This window comes from Xylaria bambusicola (genome assembly GCF_022495145.1).
Source record: "Xylaria bambusicola strain CBS 139988 unplaced genomic scaffold F5B22scaffold_19, whole genome shotgun sequence".
Classification (NCBI taxonomy): domain Eukaryota; kingdom Fungi; phylum Ascomycota; class Sordariomycetes; order Xylariales; family Xylariaceae; genus Xylaria; species Xylaria bambusicola.
In genome coordinates, this window is record NW_025953572.1 from 531802 (window position 1) to 550839 (window position 19038).

General features: G+C 48.1%; 6 protein-coding genes across 6 annotated transcripts; 4 read left to right on the top strand and 2 right to left on the bottom strand.

Annotated features, from left to right (window-relative positions):
- Positions 1–554: 554 nt before the first annotated feature.
- F5B22DRAFT_605941 (uncharacterized protein) lies at positions 555–5003 on the top strand. Its single transcript, XM_047974888.1, has 4 exons — positions 555–1742; positions 1793–2221; positions 2272–3304; positions 3355–5003. The coding sequence occupies exons 1-4, from the start codon at positions 1023–1025 to the stop codon at positions 4410–4412; spliced, it is 3240 nt and encodes a 1079-aa protein (XP_047831133.1). The 5' UTR covers positions 555–1022; the 3' UTR covers positions 4413–5003.
- Positions 5004–7240: 2237 nt separating this feature from the next.
- F5B22DRAFT_144323 (putative GABA transporter) lies at positions 7241–9338 on the bottom strand. The gene is made up of 3 exons (XM_047969061.1): positions 8650–9338; positions 7803–8596; positions 7241–7729 (listed from the first exon to the last, which is right to left on the bottom strand). Exons 1-3 carry the CDS (start codon positions 8993–8995, stop codon positions 7280–7282), a joined length of 1590 nt encoding a protein of 529 aa, XP_047831134.1. The 5' UTR covers positions 8996–9338; the 3' UTR covers positions 7241–7279.
- Positions 9339–9446: 108 nt separating this feature from the next.
- On the top strand, positions 9447–11015 carry F5B22DRAFT_144125 (uncharacterized protein). The gene is made up of 5 exons (XM_047969060.1): positions 9447–9986; positions 10036–10140; positions 10198–10422; positions 10474–10616; positions 10670–11015. The coding sequence occupies exons 1-5, from the start codon at positions 9825–9827 to the stop codon at positions 11001–11003; spliced, it is 969 nt and encodes a 322-aa protein (XP_047831135.1). The 5' UTR covers positions 9447–9824; the 3' UTR covers positions 11004–11015.
- A 1649-nt stretch (positions 11016–12664) lies between these two features.
- Positions 12665–12887, bottom strand: F5B22DRAFT_646385 (uncharacterized protein; the record flags this gene model as incomplete). The annotated part of the gene is made up of 2 exons (XM_047978722.1): positions 12665–12753; positions 12821–12887. 2 exons carry the CDS (start codon positions 12885–12887, stop codon positions 12665–12667), a joined length of 156 nt encoding a protein of 51 aa, XP_047831136.1.
- An 80-nt stretch (positions 12888–12967) lies between these two features.
- Positions 12968–14462, top strand: F5B22DRAFT_144064 (uncharacterized protein). Its single transcript, XM_047969059.1, has 4 exons — positions 12968–13676; positions 13730–13846; positions 13907–14125; positions 14179–14462. The coding sequence occupies exons 1-4, from the start codon at positions 13430–13432 to the stop codon at positions 14400–14402; spliced, it is 807 nt and encodes a 268-aa protein (XP_047831137.1). The 5' UTR covers positions 12968–13429; the 3' UTR covers positions 14403–14462.
- Positions 14463–15437: 975 nt separating this feature from the next.
- On the top strand, positions 15438–16455 carry F5B22DRAFT_636236 (Alpha/Beta hydrolase protein; the record flags this gene model as incomplete). Its single annotated transcript, XM_047977263.1, has 2 exons — positions 15438–16102; positions 16188–16455. The coding sequence occupies 2 exons, from the start codon at positions 15438–15440 to the stop codon at positions 16453–16455; spliced, it is 933 nt and encodes a 310-aa protein (XP_047831138.1).
- Between the last annotated feature and the right edge of the window lie 2583 nt (positions 16456–19038).

Genomic DNA, 19038 nt, shown 5'->3' on the forward strand with positions numbered 1-19038 from the left:
ACCTTATATAGAGCCAATACCGACAGCACTAGCTATCTCTGGCACTTGAGATGAAGCAATATGTACTTGCCTTTTAGGGGACAAAGGTGCTGATTCCAACCAATCAGATGCACTCACTATGTTGTTTACAGGGCCATCCAACGCAGCACAAGTACAAATCTCGCGGAGCTTATTGAAGGAGAAATGTATAACGATAAATTATTAATTGCCCGAGTTCAACTATTCACGTGAGAGATACATGCCAGCATCGCCCTCCCATTCCTATTTCGAGGCTGCTGATTGTCCCTGTCCCAATGCATTACACATTCTATGTAAGTAGGTTACATCTACCTTAGGTAACATGTAAGTACATAAGTACATATGCAGTACCTGGGTACCTACATGTATACACGAAAACAGAAGAAGCTACTGTGGGGATTGCTCGGCGATAAGCTGATAGGCCCTTCCTTCTCAGCCGCGCCATGCCTATTCCAGATTAGCCCCGGCTTCGCCCTGTCCTTTGATCGAGTCCATCCAAGCAGACCAAAGCAAAGCAAATGCCTAGGTAGCCTGACTTTTTTCCCGGCCGTCGTTGATCCTGCAAAATCGCCATTCTCACGCCTTCAACCTTTTCCATTGTCCACTTCACACCGACCGCACCTTGACGATTTCAAAAAACGTGCAATTTCGCTGTTGCGCAATCTTCTCTCTTCGCACCCGCCACATTCGTTCCCACCGTCATGAACAGGGATGACCATCTGGCGCCAGTTGTGATTAAGCTTCCTCAGCTTCATAGCTGTTCGTGACCTCGCCTACCTAGTTCGAATATTCGTCGCGCCGCCTTGTTTCCACGTCCTTTGTCATTCACGACTTTCTCATATCATCGGCGAACGCGCCTCATTATTCTATCGCTAGAGATTCTCGCTCCGCCGCGCGTCTAGCCTTACTAAACGAACCGGCTACAGGCTGCTGGTCCACAGAAACCCTCGCTTGGTGACACTTCAACGCGTCGCCATCAACGCACTACCTCGTCAAGCGACACGATGGCAGCTGAAAGTGTAGATACTGCTGATCCCCAGATAAGTGGTGATGCTTCATGGGACGATGCTGGATGGTCAGGCAACCCGGAGCCCAATGATCTAGGGATGGAAGCTGGCGAAGAAGAAGAAGAAGAAGAGGAGGGCCCTGATGCAGATCAAGCCGGCCCAACTTCTGACGGCTCTGACGATGCTGCCGACATGGATGAAGAGTACGACCCCGAATCCGTCGAGATTACAACTGCGTACAACCCCGAATCTGTTCCAACACCCGCCCCTCCTGTTGACGAAGAGCATCGCGCTTCCGCTGCGCCAATTCGTCAAAAGCCGAAGACTGCTGGAGGTTTCATAGTTGGATCATCCGATGACGAAGATGAAGACCCTACTCCTCCCCCAAACCCTCCCAAGACTGCCCAGACTACCGGACAGTCCCATGCCTATGCCAACTCCCCATTACAGCAAACAACAACCACTCACGAGATAACGCCACAAACCGCTCAGACCTGTGTCGCTACTGTTTCTGCGACGGACCGCCCTGTAGGCAATAACAACGCGAAATCGAGACTTCCAACAGACGTGGTTGGCATGCTCGAAGATCGCATTAAAGAAGACCCAAAGGGCGATATCGAAGCGTGGCTTGCTCTTATCGAAGAACAAAAACGACGGCACAGGATTGAGGAAACCAGACATACTTATGAGCGCTTCCTTGAGATTTTTCCAAAGGCTGTAAGTGATTGGGACTATCCTCTCAATGTACCAACACTAACTTCTTTTAGGCCGAGGTTTGGGTTGCATACGTGGAATTGGAGATGAGTCTGGACAATTTCCAACAGGCAGAAAGTATCTTCAACCGCACTCTTTTCGCCATGCCCCACGTGCAACTCTGGACGGCGTACTTGAACTATATCCGTCGGAAAAACGACCTGAACGACCCCACTGGTGTGGCTCGTCAAACAGTTAGCCAGGCCTACGAGTTTGTGCTTAATAAAATTGGGCAGGATAGAGACGCAGGAACAATATGGCAAGACTACATCGCCTTCATCAAGAGCGGTCCTGGTCAGCTAGGTGGCACCGGCTGGCAAGACCAGCAAAAAATGGATCTTCTCCGCAAAGCGTATCAACGTGCCATTTGCATACCTATGGCCAATTTGAATATCTTTTGGAAGGAGTATGATCAATTTGAGCTAGGCTTAAACAAGATGACTGTTAGTGCTGTCTTTCATCATTGATTCTATTAATTACTAATGCTGTGTAGGGTCGCAAATATCTCCAAGAGCGCTCCCCCGCATATATGACGGCTCGCAGCGCAAATACAGCCCTGGAGAACATTACGCGCGGACTGAAGAGGACAACTATCCCTCGTTTACCTCCTGTGCCTGGTTTTGAGGGCGATCAGGAATTTCTTGAACAGGTCAAGCTTTGGAAGGCTTGGGTTGCTTGGGAAAAGGATGACCCGCTAGTCCTTCGATCTGAGGATCCGGCATCCTACCAACAACGTATCCTACATGTTTATAAGCACGCTCTTATGGCCTTGCGGTTTTGGCCCGAGATGTGGGTTGATGCAACGGAGTGGTGCTTCGAGAACAAGATTGTCGATGACAATAATAATGACATGGGACTTTCATTTCTTGTTGATGGTGCTACTGCGAATCCCGAAAGTGCTCTGATAGCACTCAAACATGCTGACCACATTGAGCTGACCCAACGTGCTGGCGAAGATGAGCACGCTAAGGCTGCTTTAGCCCAGGCTGTGAGGGCTCCATATGACAAAGTTCTCGACACATTATACGAAATGATAAAGAAGCTAAAAGAAAAAGAATCCTCAGCTGTAGCTAAGATTAATGAGGATACTGCAACAGAAAAGGCCACAAATGAAACCGCTGGAAATGACGAGGACGATGATGAAGGCGAAATCAAGGAAAACTCCACGTCGACCATATCCAAACAGGACCGGATCAAAGCAGTACAAGATGGGTTTGCGGTTCAAATCCAAATGCTATCACAGCAGATATCATACCTTTGGATTGCCCTCGCACGCGCCTTCAGACGATTTCAAGGGCAGGGCAAAAGCTCGCCAGCTACTGGTCTGCGAGGAATTTTCACCGAGGCCCGTGGAAAAGGACGTCTTACTAGTGAAGTTTACATCGCAATAGCACACATCGAGTGGGATGTCTATCAAGATTCCGTTGCAACCAAGATTTTTGAACGGGGATCACGGCTTTTCCCAGAGTCGGAGCACTTCTTTGTTGAGTATCTCAAGCACCTGCATGCCAGACGTGACTTTACAAGTGAGTTGCGAGCCTTGTATGCTATGCATAGTTACTAATTCTCCATCCAGACGCTCGAGTTGTTTTCTCTCAAACGGTCAAAAGATTCAAAGAAAAGCCTGAGTTAACCCCCAAACTGAAACCGCTCTACGCGTATTTCCACGCTTATGAAGCCAGGTATGGTGAACTTGCTCAAGTACAAGAGCTTGAGAAACAGATGGCCGAGCTGTTTCCCGACGAGTCCAGCATGTCGCCTTTCGCTGCAAGATTTGCAACTGATAGATTCAATCCTATTACTGCTCGTGTCATCGTTTCACCCACACAACAAATGCGTCCCAAGGCCGCCATTCTCCAATCCGTCGAAGATGCTTCACCTTCTATCCGGGCTACTCCGCAGCCTGTAGCGCAGATCGAACGGAGTCCACGGCCACAGTTTATGCCAGTCAACCCAGTTAACGTTAACTCGCCGAAGCGGCCTTTCCAAGTTGACGAGGCTGATGACTATAATCCACCCCGGAAGATCGCGAGAGGAGTTTCTCCACTTAAGGGTGCTGCTGGTCGCCGACTTGATCAACAACGCCGACAGGGGGGAATAACTGCCTCGGGGGCCACGATCCCAATTCCACGCGATATAACCTTCTTGCTTGGACTTATTCCTCCCGCTGACACGTTCAACGCCCCTCGGTTCAAGCCTGAGCGTGTAGTGCAGCTAGTTCGCGACACCGACGTTCCAACTTTCTCCGAATGGAGAGCGCAGAACGAGCAGTCATCGCGTGCTCATACTCGCCCAGCATCGTCAGATTACACACCCTATCAGTACTCAGGGCGAGATTCACCTGGTGTCACTGCCCGACCGGCTAGTCCATATGGTGGCACTACTCGTTCAGTAGCCCAGGCCTCTGCACCTTACCGAAACTCGCCCCTTCGCCCAGGCTCTAGTGGGTCATACGAGCCTCCCCCGGCGACATACCAAGCTCCCGGCCCAAGTCCCTTCAATCCCATTGCTCAGCATCAAGGAGTTCCAGTTAACCCTTATCCTAGCTGGCCGACTAATTATGCTGAGCTAGCATCTCAATTTTCGGCGTCTCACGCCGCTCCACCTCAGTCCTACCCGGGATCTTATTACTAATCCACCGCCTACCAAGATCCATAAACAATGAATCGCAGGACAGCCGTGAATATTGTAGGGAGTTAAGAAATACGTCACGATGGCACGCTGGAGCGAGCTAATCTGCCAATGACTATGTCAGTGGAATATGGCCAACTAATTCCTCATTTCCGTAGTGGCTGATTCTGACTACCCATCCCGACATCCGGACATCTCCTAAGTGGCAGCTCCTTGACTGATTCGATCATGAAAAGGCGTAGTAGTCGATTGCATGTAATTCAAACTGTGCAGTCAACTGAGGTACGATTCACTTCATTCAAGCAGTACGGATCAAAGAGCACTCGCAACAGTGTGTAAATAGTAGAAAACGGCAACTCGGATAACAGGGTTGTTTTCGGTAGTTCAACAGCATATTGCAGACGGTGGTCTCTTCTGCATTGGTTTGGCGTTTTGTGGAAAATAGCAGTTGAAGTAATGGCCTCGGGCCGGATTTGCTTCGTGTACCAATCTTATGTAGGAGTATGCCCTTGGAGAGTTTTTGCGATCTTGCCTTGGCCAGAAATTTAGGCCGTGGGTAGATAAAAATTAAATCATCTTCATGTTTTGCGGGATATTACCTATCTGATTATTTGTGAGATTATATAACTAGCCTTTCTTGGTGCATGCTAACACTTGGTGGCGAGCTACATCCATGACCTTGGTGAGTTGTAAGGAATATGAAATACGTGAGAGGTTTTTTTGGTTCGTATTTAATCACTGTCATAGATTACTTTTAAGGGCTTCTCAGTTCGTTCATGGGTCCTCGTATGAGATATTAGAACCTTTGGTGAACCGCGCGCGAATCGATAAGCCGCTCCTTATTAGCCTGTTTGCCGTACATAAGACGAATATACAACATGCTGTGAAGTTTCTCTTTCAAAATAGTCATCATTGCCCCTTTTTAGTTCGCAAACACCTGTTCGACCCATCGGAATGAGCTGACTTATCACGTTGGTCTAATTTCCAACATATATGAGAATAGCTTAACTATCTCCTTACAATGGCTTCACAGCGCCCCAGTTTGATATGTCGGAAACTGTATAAATCACTATTTTCAACCATGTCATTCATTAGTAGTTACAATTAGAGAACAGCACTCTCATATAATCATGCCCTTAGCATAAGAGCAAAAAGCTTCAGAATCTTGGTGTAACAAGTAATATCATACAGTATGCATATAATTAGTCGCATTTATAATGCCATTAGACCCCGTTTGATGAGAGTGTGTGTCGCATTGCCCGTTTCATCCTCCTAGAAAGCGTTCATCTTGACTGAGTTTTGGAGTGCAGCTGGTTGACCAGAGGGTGTCAGTCGGACATGAGAAGCTAGCCGCAGCGGGTGTGTCCTACTTACTTTTCATCAGCTTAGCCTCAACCTCACTCTGTGTCTCTTTATTGGTCACGTGTTGAGACTGAGAAGTATGGGACGAAGCCGATGTGAGAGGCTGAAGGCTCTCTGTGTCTTTTGAGGTACTGCCGGTTTTCTGGGTTCGAATGGCTCGTCCCTTGACTTTGTTCAGAAGATTAGGCATTGAGAGAGTAAGTATAACTAATCAGTCGAGTAATAGATTGTATGAGACTGAAAGTCGCTAAGAAACCTCCTTGGCCAGCTCGGACGATGCTGGATACCTCTGGTATAGGAAGACTAGTCAAGACCACCGCCTCCTTATCAACGCCTTAGTAGTTCGCTCATGTATTCGCCTACTCTCAGGCCATGGTGTAATGTTAGATGGTTACGACCTTTCGTATCTACAGTAGGGTCGCGTCAATACTAAGTGATCTGATTCGTCGAAGCGGAATTCCGGGTGATCAATGAATTCGTGGTTACACGACAGTATAGGTCATACGATGCCTCGCGTAGTATGCTGTAAGTAAGACGGTAAAGTTCCACGCATGGTTTAGGTAGGCTCTCGGGGATAGGTCATATCTAGGATCCTGGATATACCGTACTGCAGAGCTTGCATCGTGCTTGGCTATGGCCATGCGCGCACAAGGTGGGGGCGTCAGTGTAACGATATGGCCATCCTGTAGGCAGTATCGAAGTGCTAGAGAGTTTTTTGTCTTGGACAAATGAGGACTGAGCCACCTGCCTGCGGTCAGTTGATTTAATCTACACTGGTGTCTTCTCTATCATCAATACACTAACTACCCTTAGTTGTGTGTACTACATTACATATTTTCTGGTTACCTTTTTCTAGCTTCTTAGCTCCTAATTGACAAAAAGATTCACTCTGCTGAGTACTATCCAAATCCGATAGTGGGGGTGACGGAGAGTGAAGCGCCATAAGTTTGCTCTTATACTATCAGAACCTACGACTTTGGTGAGACTTTAGCGCTAAGGGGTTCGCGCAGGGTTCAGTAAATTAGTTAATATCAAAATGATTGATACTCTAGTATCTTAGCCAGTAACAAAACTAAAGGATGTGAAGTGCGCCATAGGAATCGAGGATGTCTTAAGTCTGATGTTCTCGGAGACTCGGACCGTGCCTGACCAATAGCCACTACTTCATCTCAGACTAGGCTGTTCTATGACAGGTAACTTGAAGATGCCACGTTGATAAGGGGTTGAGTAGCCGTCCACACACCGACTGATGAAGGGGAGGTTGGTTGACAGCCATGGCTTGTTACACGAATATCAGTGTCCAGATTCAACCTCTTTCAGTGTTGATATAGCTACAGTTAATAAGCTGCGCAGAAGAACGTTGTACTAGGTACAGGAGAAGGTACATGTTTTCTGCTTGTCTAAATCTAGGCTACCGGCCTATTCTTTAGTTTTACCTACACGGACGTATCCGCGCTCGGCTGCCGCGAATTATAGAACTTGTGACATTCTATACAAGTAGGCTCTGACTACACCTCTTTGACCGGGCCTCTAAAGTGTCGGTGCGCTCGGGCCCAGTACCAGGTGACACTGAACAGTAATGTAGCTCCAAAGACCAAAACACTCCAGTTGAAGCGCCCCGGACTCGGGTTCGGGCTCTGGGGCCAAAAGGACCAAAACAAGAGCAGAGTAGCATACATGCAGGCAATAATGTTATTTATAGTGCCGAAGGGCTCCAGTATCCTCCATGGCCCCCATTGCATTCCCTCGTCTCTGCTAATTCCACGACCACTGGTGCTTGTGCAACGTCGCCACAGGAGCAGACTGCATGAAAGAAGATAGGACGAGAAGAGAGCCGCGATTACAAGGGACAATAGGGCGGCGAGCGCCACGCTTGACGCCAGCACGATCAGAGAGAGGATGATGGTGGTTCCAGTTGTCGCGATGATGGCATTGGTGGGTAACGCATTCTTATTAAGCTAGACAAACTTGCAGTTAGTCATTGATCCAACTATGGCTCAAATAGACACGTGTAAATGGGGAATGTCTCGCCTTCACCAGATGCTGGCTTAGGGGTACACCCCTATCACGCGCAAATGACCAAAGCATCCGCGAAGCAGTCGCATAAGATCCGATCGTGCTTGCGACTGCTAAGACAAAGATGATGCTGGCCATTGCGGCAGCCCCTGCTGTTGACTTGACGGCAGATCGGAAGACATGAAGAAAGGGGTAGAACATAGTGGACGAGGACTTAACAGCCGCTTCTAGATCCGAGATGCTGAACAGAAAGCCTATTAGAAGTGCGAAAGCCAGGGTTCCATTCAGAAGGAGCGTGTAAATTAGAGCTTTGGGGACAACGGTAGACGCCGACTGAATCTCTTCAGACATGTGAACAGCACAGTCGGCACCTATAAGCGCAGACGCGACCGTCGGTAGCCCCACGAGGAAAGCTACACCCTGAGACGGCCACCCGTGGTCATTTCTTATGGTTTCGAATACAAAAGAGGCAGTGTTGTGTGGTGCGAAATATACCAAGGGAACCAAGATCCCAAAGAAGCCAGCTAGGTGTAAGATAAGTATTAGCCCTTCGATCTTGGCTAGCGTTCGGCTTGTTGTAAAATTGATCGCGACCGTGAAGAAAGTCACGGCATAGATGATAAGGATCGTATGCCATTGGCGTGCCACATAAGAAGGGGTTGTTAAGACGATGATGCCTTGAAGTATAGTAGCTGTCGTGTAGTTCGATGTCAACGCCGCGGCCTGCCAAGCTAAAGTTGTGAGCCAGGCCGTGAGGTACGTCAGAAAGGCAGCGCAAGATTCTGGAGCTATCATAGCAACCCAGTAGTCTGACTTTGCAATTAGTTCCCGGTCAGTCTAAAGAGGGGGGTGAGAAGCTTGCATTGCCCCCCAGCAGTTGGCGCAGCCGACGCAAGCTCTGCCATGGTCGCGGTAACCGACATGGTACCAATCCAGCTAACGACAAAAGCCCAAAGAACTCCAGCGGGCCCAGCAATGAGAAGTGCAGGAGGCGTCGTCCCCAGTGTTCCCTCCCACGAGCTCAAGGCCGAGCAAGACAGTCCGAGGATAGACATGAATCCAAAACTCCGAGTGAGCAACGGACGCTTTCCGAGCCGTCTTAGGGTGAGATCATCCTGGATTCGTGCCTGTTCGTCTGTTTTATCCTCAGAGCTATGCTCGAAGCGAATGCCCCGAGAATTTAGCTCCATGCTCTCGGTTGCCATCATTATTGAGTACGAATGTGGTCTCGTAGATGCCGAACTGCAGTATGGTGGCGGAGACTCAAGGAGCGACGAAGAATGAGAAGCTGCTTGGATAAGATCATAGGAGGCAATGCTTGATTTGAAGATAGCGACGGAGAGTAAGGTGCGAGAGGTTGTAATGCTTGCTCTTCGAATGATCAAGCCGCAACAGCAAGTAAAGGGGGCATGCCATAAGCAAAAACTGCCACTTCAGCCCCTAAGTGTCAACACGACAGGTGACAGTGGAAAACCAAAAGCACGTTTGGCTTGTCTCTGCTCGTGTAACAGTCGGTTCACATGTCCACGTACTTAGTCCTATGTGCTGTCTGTGGGAGCGTCGACACTCAGTAGGATTCGGGTGCAGACGCAAAGCATGGTCCGAATAGCTACACGGTTATACAACGCGCCGACCTGACGGATATAGAGCTATTTTAGGAATTACTTGGTATTAGAATGCATTTGACCGTCAGGAGAGTACCTATGTACTTAAAATACAGTTCTACCTTACCAGTCCGATCGACCAGGGATTTGGACAGCATTGTGAGGCCCCCTGTTCCGGTATTACTCGCCGTTCGACCCCCTAGACAACGTAGCTGAATGCTATTGAGCCTTGTTTGAGCTTAGAGACAAGGGTAATGAAGAAGTCCCCTTACCCCAGGCTTGACCCCTCCGCACGCGAATAAGACTCAATTATGCCATCCTTGATTACAAGTCACAGCTCCAACTTTCCAGGGTCCCATATTCTTGAATTAACATCCCGCAGATTGACATTTTTGCTCTATTGGAATCGAGCTTGTCTTAATCACTTATCCCAATGACGCAGACGGCAGTAGATTTCAGCCCGACTTTGCAAGTCGTCACCTGGCTTTTGCTAGCTCTCCTCTCACTTGTACTGTTCTTTCGACTTTTGACGAGATTTTTCATCAAATCTGACCGGTATATTGGGTACGATGGCCTTTTCATTCTGTTTGCTTTCGTAAGTCTCCCCCTGCCCCTAGGCTTGAGCGTCGCTGGATCTTTGACAGGTGTTCGCGGTCGGAGAGTCAGTAACAGAGATCATACCCCCTGGCGCAATCTATGGACGCGATATTGGCTCGATTTCACCGACACAACTTCAGAGCGGCATCAAGGTCAGTTATGCTCACGAATATTGTAAAAGAGTTCTCCGTTATTGACATCTTGTTGAGGACGGCTATGCGCGGGACATCTTATTCTTGCTCTCATTGGGGTTTGCCAAGCTTTCTGTAACGTCCGGCTTGATGATTCTCTCTCCAAGACGACCAACCCAGCTTGTCATCAAGACCACAACACTTACAATAGCCGTGTGGACTGTATCTTCGGTCCTCATTGCTGCTCTACAGTGTGGAGCCCAGGGGCCATGGGCTTCTAAGGCTAAGCAGTGCATCGATATAGTAACCAAGCTTGCAGTATCCCTTTTTGGACCAAATTCTAAGTCATTCTAGGTCGCATTTTGGGAGTCCGTATCTATCATCAGCCTACTTCTCGATATCACTCTCGTGGCAATACCCGCTTTTATCGTATTTCCGCTGCACATGTCACTTAAGATGCGCCTAGTGGTTATCTGCTTTTATTCTGCCCGGCTTCTGTATGTCATGTCGTCCTCCATTCTAGGGCTTCAGATGTTTAACAACCTGCTAGGTGTATCGTGCCGACTATCTTCCAGCTCATATACACTCCTCGGCTGGCGGACGACAACTTCATTTGGAGTGGATTTGCCTTCTACCTGTCTATGCAGCTTGTGCAGTTTACTAACATCTCTACGGCGTGCATCATTTACTTTTGGCCATTCCTGCGGTCTTTACAGACCGGCTTGATCTTTCACAATAAGGATGGCCTTAAGCTACAGTATAGCCTGACCAAGATGCGTAAGTTGGGCTCAAAGGACAGTGGGAATTCTGCGTTGGCGCTGAATCAAGCAGCACGTGACAGAAATGATTATGTCGAGATCACGACTGAAATATCCGCTGCCTAGAAAAGAGATTATATCAATGCTCCTCTACAACATACCGATGGAAATTACAGTTGTGTAACTCGCATAGACATTGCAGAAATAACCCGTACCCGTTAGCTCCCTTTTCAATACCTGAGCGACTTTTTGATAATCTAATATCTTTGACATGCTAGGCATTTTCCTGCGTGGTAGGACTAGCATCTCGTCTGACGCGCCCTTCGTAAGTTCGAGATCCTATAGCACAGAGATAGTCCCATGAGAAGAATCGAGTTATTGATCAACCGATTTGTTCATGAATTCCTATTCCTCCCTTTTCTCTCTCTTCCTGACTTCATCTTGAAGTGAGCTATTGACAAACCAAATACAAGTCTTACCTCCCCTGAAAGTTCTTGGCAAATTTGTATCGAGGGGATGGAAGCAACGTTACTCGCTCATTTGCCGTAACGTCCCTCTCCGAATCATGGTCAGCCAGTCTGTTAATCTCGGCTGTCAGCATCATTGTACGGGTAGCACTCTGGGAGGTGGCGTTTGCGCTTCCTGTCAGGATTCAAACCTACCAGGCACTCTCCGAGCTCAAAGCTAGAGAAGGAGGGGAAGATAAAGTAGGAATAGGGTAGCTACATACGGTGGTCTCGTCGCATACGGCTACATTGCCACCAATCATGGGTTATGTGTAACAAACATCTGCAGGCCAGAAACCAGGATCACACATCAGGCTGCAGGCAGCCGGGAAGATAATTACTAAGTACCTGCCGAGGGTCCAGAACGTTCGAGGGATGTAGCGCAAGGTGGGAGAAACATCACCTGTCATCCACCTTAGTCCTCGCCATGCGATCACTCGACAACTGAGTACTTGGATGAATCATTACTCACATGACGTGCTAGCTAATGTCAAAAGCCCCTGCAGTAATCCCAACTATCACACACATTGAGTATTCTCATCTACGGACCTCATTGATACACGGCGCAGATGCCGATACTTTAGATGCCAACGTGACATCAAGGCAGAGTCTATAGCTTTAGCTGCTCTTTATGTCAACCCAGATACTCGTATTAGTAGCCTCGCTTCGGTCAATACTCCCATGATTATGCATGTCTGCTTGGCGAGATATGAGAAAGTGGTACGGGTTCCGTATATGTTACTCCCAATGGCTTTGTCGTATAACACTCAATGTTGTGTAATACAATCACATCACTGCTTTACTAGCCCCGCCATTAGGGCGAAGCACTGAGCAGAACTCGGAGTTTCTTACCAGCTTGGGCATTCCCTATCTTCGATCTACTGAATCGAGGTTCAATTTGATGGAGCTCTATATCACAGCGTATTATGTTCACGGTTTAGGAGCAGGCTGTATGGATGCGATTTCATGGTTGGTCTAGAAACGCAAGACCACGAGATGAGGGAGAGGATGCCCACCTAGAATCGTATCAACTTACGAATCAATCCGACAAAGGGCAGGAGAAGCAGTCCACATTAGAGGAAATCAATTCTTCACATACTCGACTTAGAACACAGCCTTGATTAGGTAGATATGCGCAAAATTAGCTCGCTCGCTTAGGTCCCGGCATCAGTGCCCTTCGCTTCAGTGCGTGCTGCGCTCCAACCTCTCAGTACGCAAGTTAACTAGCTGTAGCTGCGTACAAATGTCTGCTTCGAGGTCTCAACTCCAGTTCTATCAATATCATGCTGCTTCATCTGCCTCAGCTACAACTTTCTCTTTTGGAATGATTTTCTGGTAAATCGGGTTCCCATCAGATGGCTCAGGGGCCTCTATGGCTTGTAGTTAGCATCCCACGAGACACTCAAAGGCAACGACACTCTAGCGAGTCCAACTTACCGACAGGAAGCGAGGTAACAATGGAAAACAGCCCAACAAGGAGCACGAGGAATATCTTCTGAAGCATCTTGATTTGTATGTGACTGTTGTATTTTTTGCCTGACGGGCTCAGTTTAGTAGGGTAGAGAAGGTATTGTTATTCTCTCGTATGACGAATGGATCTCGGCACTCATTAGATAGACACTTCGAAGGTGTACGAGCTCCTCTTATACTTTTTCAATCAGGGATTGGCGTCCCTTGTAATAGCCCACAACTCATGGCTGCCACGATCGAATAGATAAGCCGAAGCCAGCTGCATCTATATCGTCATTCTTGAGCAGAGAAAGTCGAAAGGTCTGCATTCCATAGTCTATGACCCCAATCTGCAACCACACTAGCAAGTATCCAACTCGTGCGTATCCTGCGATGCAGCCAAGGCGCGGGGAGAGCCCGTGATACTCTATGATTCGTGTCCCGGTTCTGGACTATCCCAAATTATTTCGTTCTAATGTCCTAACAAGACTACCATCAGCATTCATGTCAGCCTTCCAACTTTCCATTCTGACACCGACTTCCACTTGTTAAAACTGTATAGCGTCTTGTAAGAAGCTGGGCCTCATACACTCAACCATGGGCAAAGATAGTGGTGATTTCGATACTCCTCTTCTCGAAAGCATTTGGAGTGATGAGCAATCAACTCGCCGGCCTTCTCTTCCCCGGCGGGAGTCATTCTTAAAGACAAGCTTATTCTTTCTCGTGCATCTCATTCACTTCGCTCTACTATCTTATATTGCTGTACTGGGTACTTTGTATATTCGCCAGCCCCTTTGCACACCTATTTCGGATCCCCCAAGCTCGGTAGCAAGTGAGTATGCAAGTGAGTTCCGGCCCCAGGTCTTTGTGGTCAATGATAATTCTGATAAGTTCAAGAGCTGTTACAGATGCCACTGGAGTTTGAAGAGAGAAGCGCTTGGCTGCCTCTTCAAGCACCATGGGATCAAGAGCCATCTCCTGCCCTAGACCAGGCTTGGGCTGACCTGATGTTTGGTTTGTTGAAGCTTGCCGTACTATTTCGTCATAAGAGGCATACTGATGTTCTTCGGAAAGGTCTTAATGTGAGAGTCACAACAGATGAGGTGGAATCACTCGGGTTTAATAGAACAAACCGACTTCGTGTCAACGGAGGGGACTACTTCGGCGTGGTGGGCGTGTATCACCAAATTCATTGTCTGAATTCCATTCGTATGATGCTCCATTGGGACTACTACAAAATCCAATTTGCGAATTTCCCAGAGTCTGATGAGTTGTTCACCCTTGCGCACACGGGTATGTCCCGAACCTTTGGAAATCTTGGAGCTCAACTGCTGATAGCGCCACAGTCCATTGTATTGACACTCTACGTCAGTGGTTGATGTGTCACGGCGGCGTCGAGATTCACTTAGTCAACTGGGTGGACAGTCCTGCGGAGAGGCAGCTCGATGGAGCGACTTCAACAACGTGTTTGAAATGGGACAGCTTAGCGGCCTGGACTAGGCCGAGGACTCTCGTTCCAGGGACTTACACCTACCGACCTGGGCCGCTCCAGGAGAGCAGGCAAACATGAGAGGGGGAGAACGCTGTGCCAAAAGAGATTGAACTTTGGACTTAAGAACACCGATCCTAGCGAAGCAAAGTTTTTCTAATAGTAAATAATAACGTATTCAAGGCTGATCATGTATTGAGTTCATTCCCATGGTAAACTTGTACCACTAATTACAGGATCTTGTCTCGAATCTAGCTCCCCTTTCTGCTGAGTGCAGAAGTTTGACCCTTCACACACAAATACGCTAAGCTGTGTTGCGGATGGCCCTACCCAGAGTGTGGGCCGATAAATGCACGAAGACAAACAGTCGGAATTCGGGGTCTTATCGCGGCCGGAATAAGTGGTTGCGACGTCGCTGTAATCTCGGATACGAGAGCACAAGTGAAGCCTTTTCTTGCCATTTAGGTACAGCCAATAAGTTCGGGTGCCCATCCTATCTATGTAATGAGCAGGCTGGTCTGCGGACTGCCTGTCCGGATTGGAGAGTCAACTATAGATACCACCCATCAGACGTAAAGTCGCAGTTGCTCGGGAAGCAATAGTAGTCCGATGTAGCATCGCAGGGTCATAAGCTGTTATCCATGTCTACACCGCCAGTCTTAAAGCTCCTTCATTCAGCCTGCAACAGCCAAAATCTGATTCCCGTTGGCAAGCTTGCATGCCTGCTCTCTTGTTAGACGCAACGTGTGCGGCTATAGTAGGGTTGGCCACACACATGCACGGTTGCACTCCTACAACAACGCCTCAGTGCTGCAGGCTGCGTGCCGGCCATGTTTGTTTGTCAAGGACATGGTAATTTCATAGGCCAAACCGGGTCCTAGCTGAACAGGTCACAGGATGCTGTAGTGGAACGACACTCGTTTGATAAGGACCTTTCCGTCCCATGCGGTTCCCCCCAAGCCCTCGGTTGGCAAACCAATAATTTCGCCTTGGTCTTTGCCTGGAAGCAGAGCATTGGAGTGTTTGTCACTCATCTCTAGCACACCACTTCTCCTCTCACCTAGGTACTTTGGCTTTCTTGGCCGTAAGATTTCTCACTCACATCACCATCTGAACATGGATGACAACACGATCACAGGCGAGGTTGCCTTTGACGCACCCGGCGCCGGCAAGCCATGCAAGACTTGGTATAAGGTCCTTGGCAACATCGGCGCCTCACAGACCCCGCTGGTCGCGCTCCACGGAGGCCCGGGCGCCGGACATGATTACCTAGCCGCTCTATGTGACCTGCACGAGAAGCACGGCATACCCATCGTCTTTTACGATCAAATCGGATGCGGCCGCTCAACCCATCTGAGAGAAAAGATGGGCGACACTTCGTTTTGGACATTCGACCTCTTCGTCCGGGAGCTTGACAATCTCATCAACCACCTGCATCTCAGAGGAGGCTTCTATCTCTACGGCTCCAGCTGGGGGGGCATGCTGGCGAGCTACTATGCCAGCACGTCTCCCCCAGGTCTGAAGAAACTCATCCTACTTAGCGCTCCGGCGAGTGTCCCACTCTATGTCGAGGGCTGCAAGGGACTGCTGGCGGGGCTACCCGAAGACGTCCGCCGTACCTTGGAGGAATGCGATCGCAAAGGCGACCATGAGAGCGACGAGTTCAAGACTGCTGCGCAGATATTCATGAAGAAGCACGTCTGCCGAGTCGATCCCATGCCTGAGGCCGTCCAGCGATCCTTGGACAACCTCAAGGATGACCCGACGGCGTATCTGACCATGTAAGTTGAATCAGCCTACAGCTCGAGTATAGTATAGCTGTTCAACCTACGGAACACTGACGTATCACCAACGATGATAATACAGGCAGGGCCCTTCTGAGTTCATCATAATCGGGAAAGCTTTCAAGGACTGGGAGGGCTTTAGATTCGGCCACAAGATTGCCGTCCCCACGCTGCTCATCAATGGGCAGTACGATGAGGTGCAGGATACGAGCTTCGAGCCTTGGTTCCACACAATTCCCAAAGTAAGATGGGTGACTTTAGAGGGCGCTAGTCATATGTCTCCTTGGGAGGCACACGACAAGTTCACCCAAATTGCTGGGTCATTTTTGACATCTAACATAGCTGTTTGAGAGAGTCTATTGATGTCGCCTTCTGGCTTCTCTCCTCTGGGCTTTTCCTGCAAACTACATGCTACGATGTTATTCGCGGATGGATTATGGGAATTTCGCAGGTATTCTGTATTTCATTCGTAGATCAAGCCATCAGGCAGCAGAGTTGCCTCTTACCTTGCCGCATCTGTTGGCCATTGTGCTATTAGTTAAATGATGGCCTGCCAAGTGGGTGGTACTGAATTCAGAAGAATGTGATCGTTGCATTGAGCTGGAATTTGCCGTGATTGAGGTGGGAAAACCTCCTGATATACATTTACAGGTCCTTCTCGTCTTTCGTCCGCCTTGATTCGTACATCACATGAGGTGACTCCTTGGCTACCTACAATTGCTGAGCTGCTATGTGTCAGGGATAATAGTCATATAGGCCCCTTGGGGTGGCTATACTGGACCTTTTGGCTATATAAAGGGGTCTCAGGACCCCCTTAAAGGGTTGAGCGGTTCAGGAATCAATGACTATTGAGCCCTTCTACATACCTTCTGCGTCACTACTTGACTGTCTATTCACTCCGGGACACTCACCTCTGAAACTATGCCGCCATGATTATTCAACAAGCTCCTTCGTACCAGGTGGGTCATATGACGTTTTTGTGACAACTCTGTCACAGTACAGTACTATATAGTGAGTGCAGAGACGTCAAGCCTTCGACTTGATAACTCGTCGTTACCTTTTGGTGGCGTAGTGGCATAGTACTGCACTCCTTATGTCGTTCCGTGACAAACTCCATTGTGCCATCGCCGACCTACGGATGTCAATAACAGGATTGAAAGGCGAATTGGGGTCTCAGCCGGCAGGCAAGCATAGAACCTGCATTGATGTCAGAAACTGACGGGATATGGGAGATGAAGTTAGTTATTGTTTGGCTTGCTGCTGGCCACGATGTTGGAAGCAGTTGAAGACGTGGTGTGACGCGAAAGGGAGAGTTTCGTTACTAAAGTGTGTCCTTGTAAAATTAGTTAGATCTGCCATTCAGCAATCAGACTGTCGTCATATTTTGTTCCCTTGGGTGTACGATCTCGCGTCACTGCATTGTTGACATTTGACCCTTTGCGAATCGTAAATGCTGGAACCGAGAGCAGATCTCCCCGAAGGGGGATTTTTGACTTAGGTATACGAAGGAATTTGTGTATATAGGACGGCCAGTTCAACTCATCCCTACCTGCTTCAATAGTTTAGAGGTTATTGTCACTATGACGACTGTGTTTTCCTTGTTAATACATGTTGACGGGAAAGCGCTTATCAATATACACCTGCCTGTTCTCAACGTGAATTACTAGGTAACGAGGCTAGCAATAAGTGTTGGAATACAATTTATGAATCAGATCGGATAGGTCTCCTTTAATGCGCTGAGAAGACCATCTCCTCACTTCGTCTCGCCTTCACGGTCCGACCACAAGGTCCTCATACCAAACCAGGTAAGCTTGATCTTGCGAGGTTCATTAATTTGTGTTTGCGAAGAAGTCATTAAATGTGTCAGGCTTCCAACCATTTCCATTTCAAGCGTTGATCTTGCCCTGATGATATCTAGATTGGCTAGGAGCCTAAAAAAAGGCGGACATTGGGAAGAAGCGGTTACGCCTCAGCTCCTAGCGTCTTTCTTCGTGCTCCAAGTGACTAAGAGAATATGATATTATTGCTCCAGATGACATAGCTTACCGATTTGCATGCTGGATGGAACGATGTGCCTCAGCATACCTTTATATCCTAGATTTTCCACTGGAATTTTTATGCTACTGTCTCGACCATTTCGTGTTATCAACTGCCCCAAGTGCCATCGATTTTGATAAACGTCAAGTGATTTTCTATTATTACCCCTAGATCCGTATGCGCTCATACTAGTGATATTGGAAAAATTGGAAAGACCTTGACAATTGGCATTGTGTACAACTAATATCATCCGCCTGGCTCAGATAATTAAAAATATTAGCACAGCTGTATGGAATGCGATTAAATTCACAACAGCTTGAGGCACCTCTACACCCATCACGAGACTGGCCACCTAAGAATCTACCAGTGATAATGTATAAACAGAGAATGGTAATAAAATATCTCTACGCTCTAAACGAGTGCACACATGATATATCACCGAAATGCGTGAATATTCACCGTACTACATTGAAAACCTCCTAGATTACCTGCCGAATCTAATTCACTGAAACACTAGTACGCGCTTCCATGAGACCGAAACTTAATCAATGCGTAGACGAGTACTGTGTCATTTATCATTAGCTCATTGCATTCCGGACAGCTTAAAATCCATTACTGTTTGTCAAGCGCTCCCACCCCCTGGCAAGCTTAGAACCGCACAGACAAACGCCATCTATGGAACCACACCAGACTACAAACTTTTCTGGTACTAGTATTGCAGTATCCTATAACTAGTATATTCCAGAATCAACCGATTTGTATTTCTTCCTATTCTCTATTTATCCATTCCCCTTCCAATCCTCTTCCTTCTACATATGACTACACACTTCCCACTACCATTGGTTGCGCCTCCTGAATCGGACAATAGTGAAAATAACAACGTCTACTGTCACCGG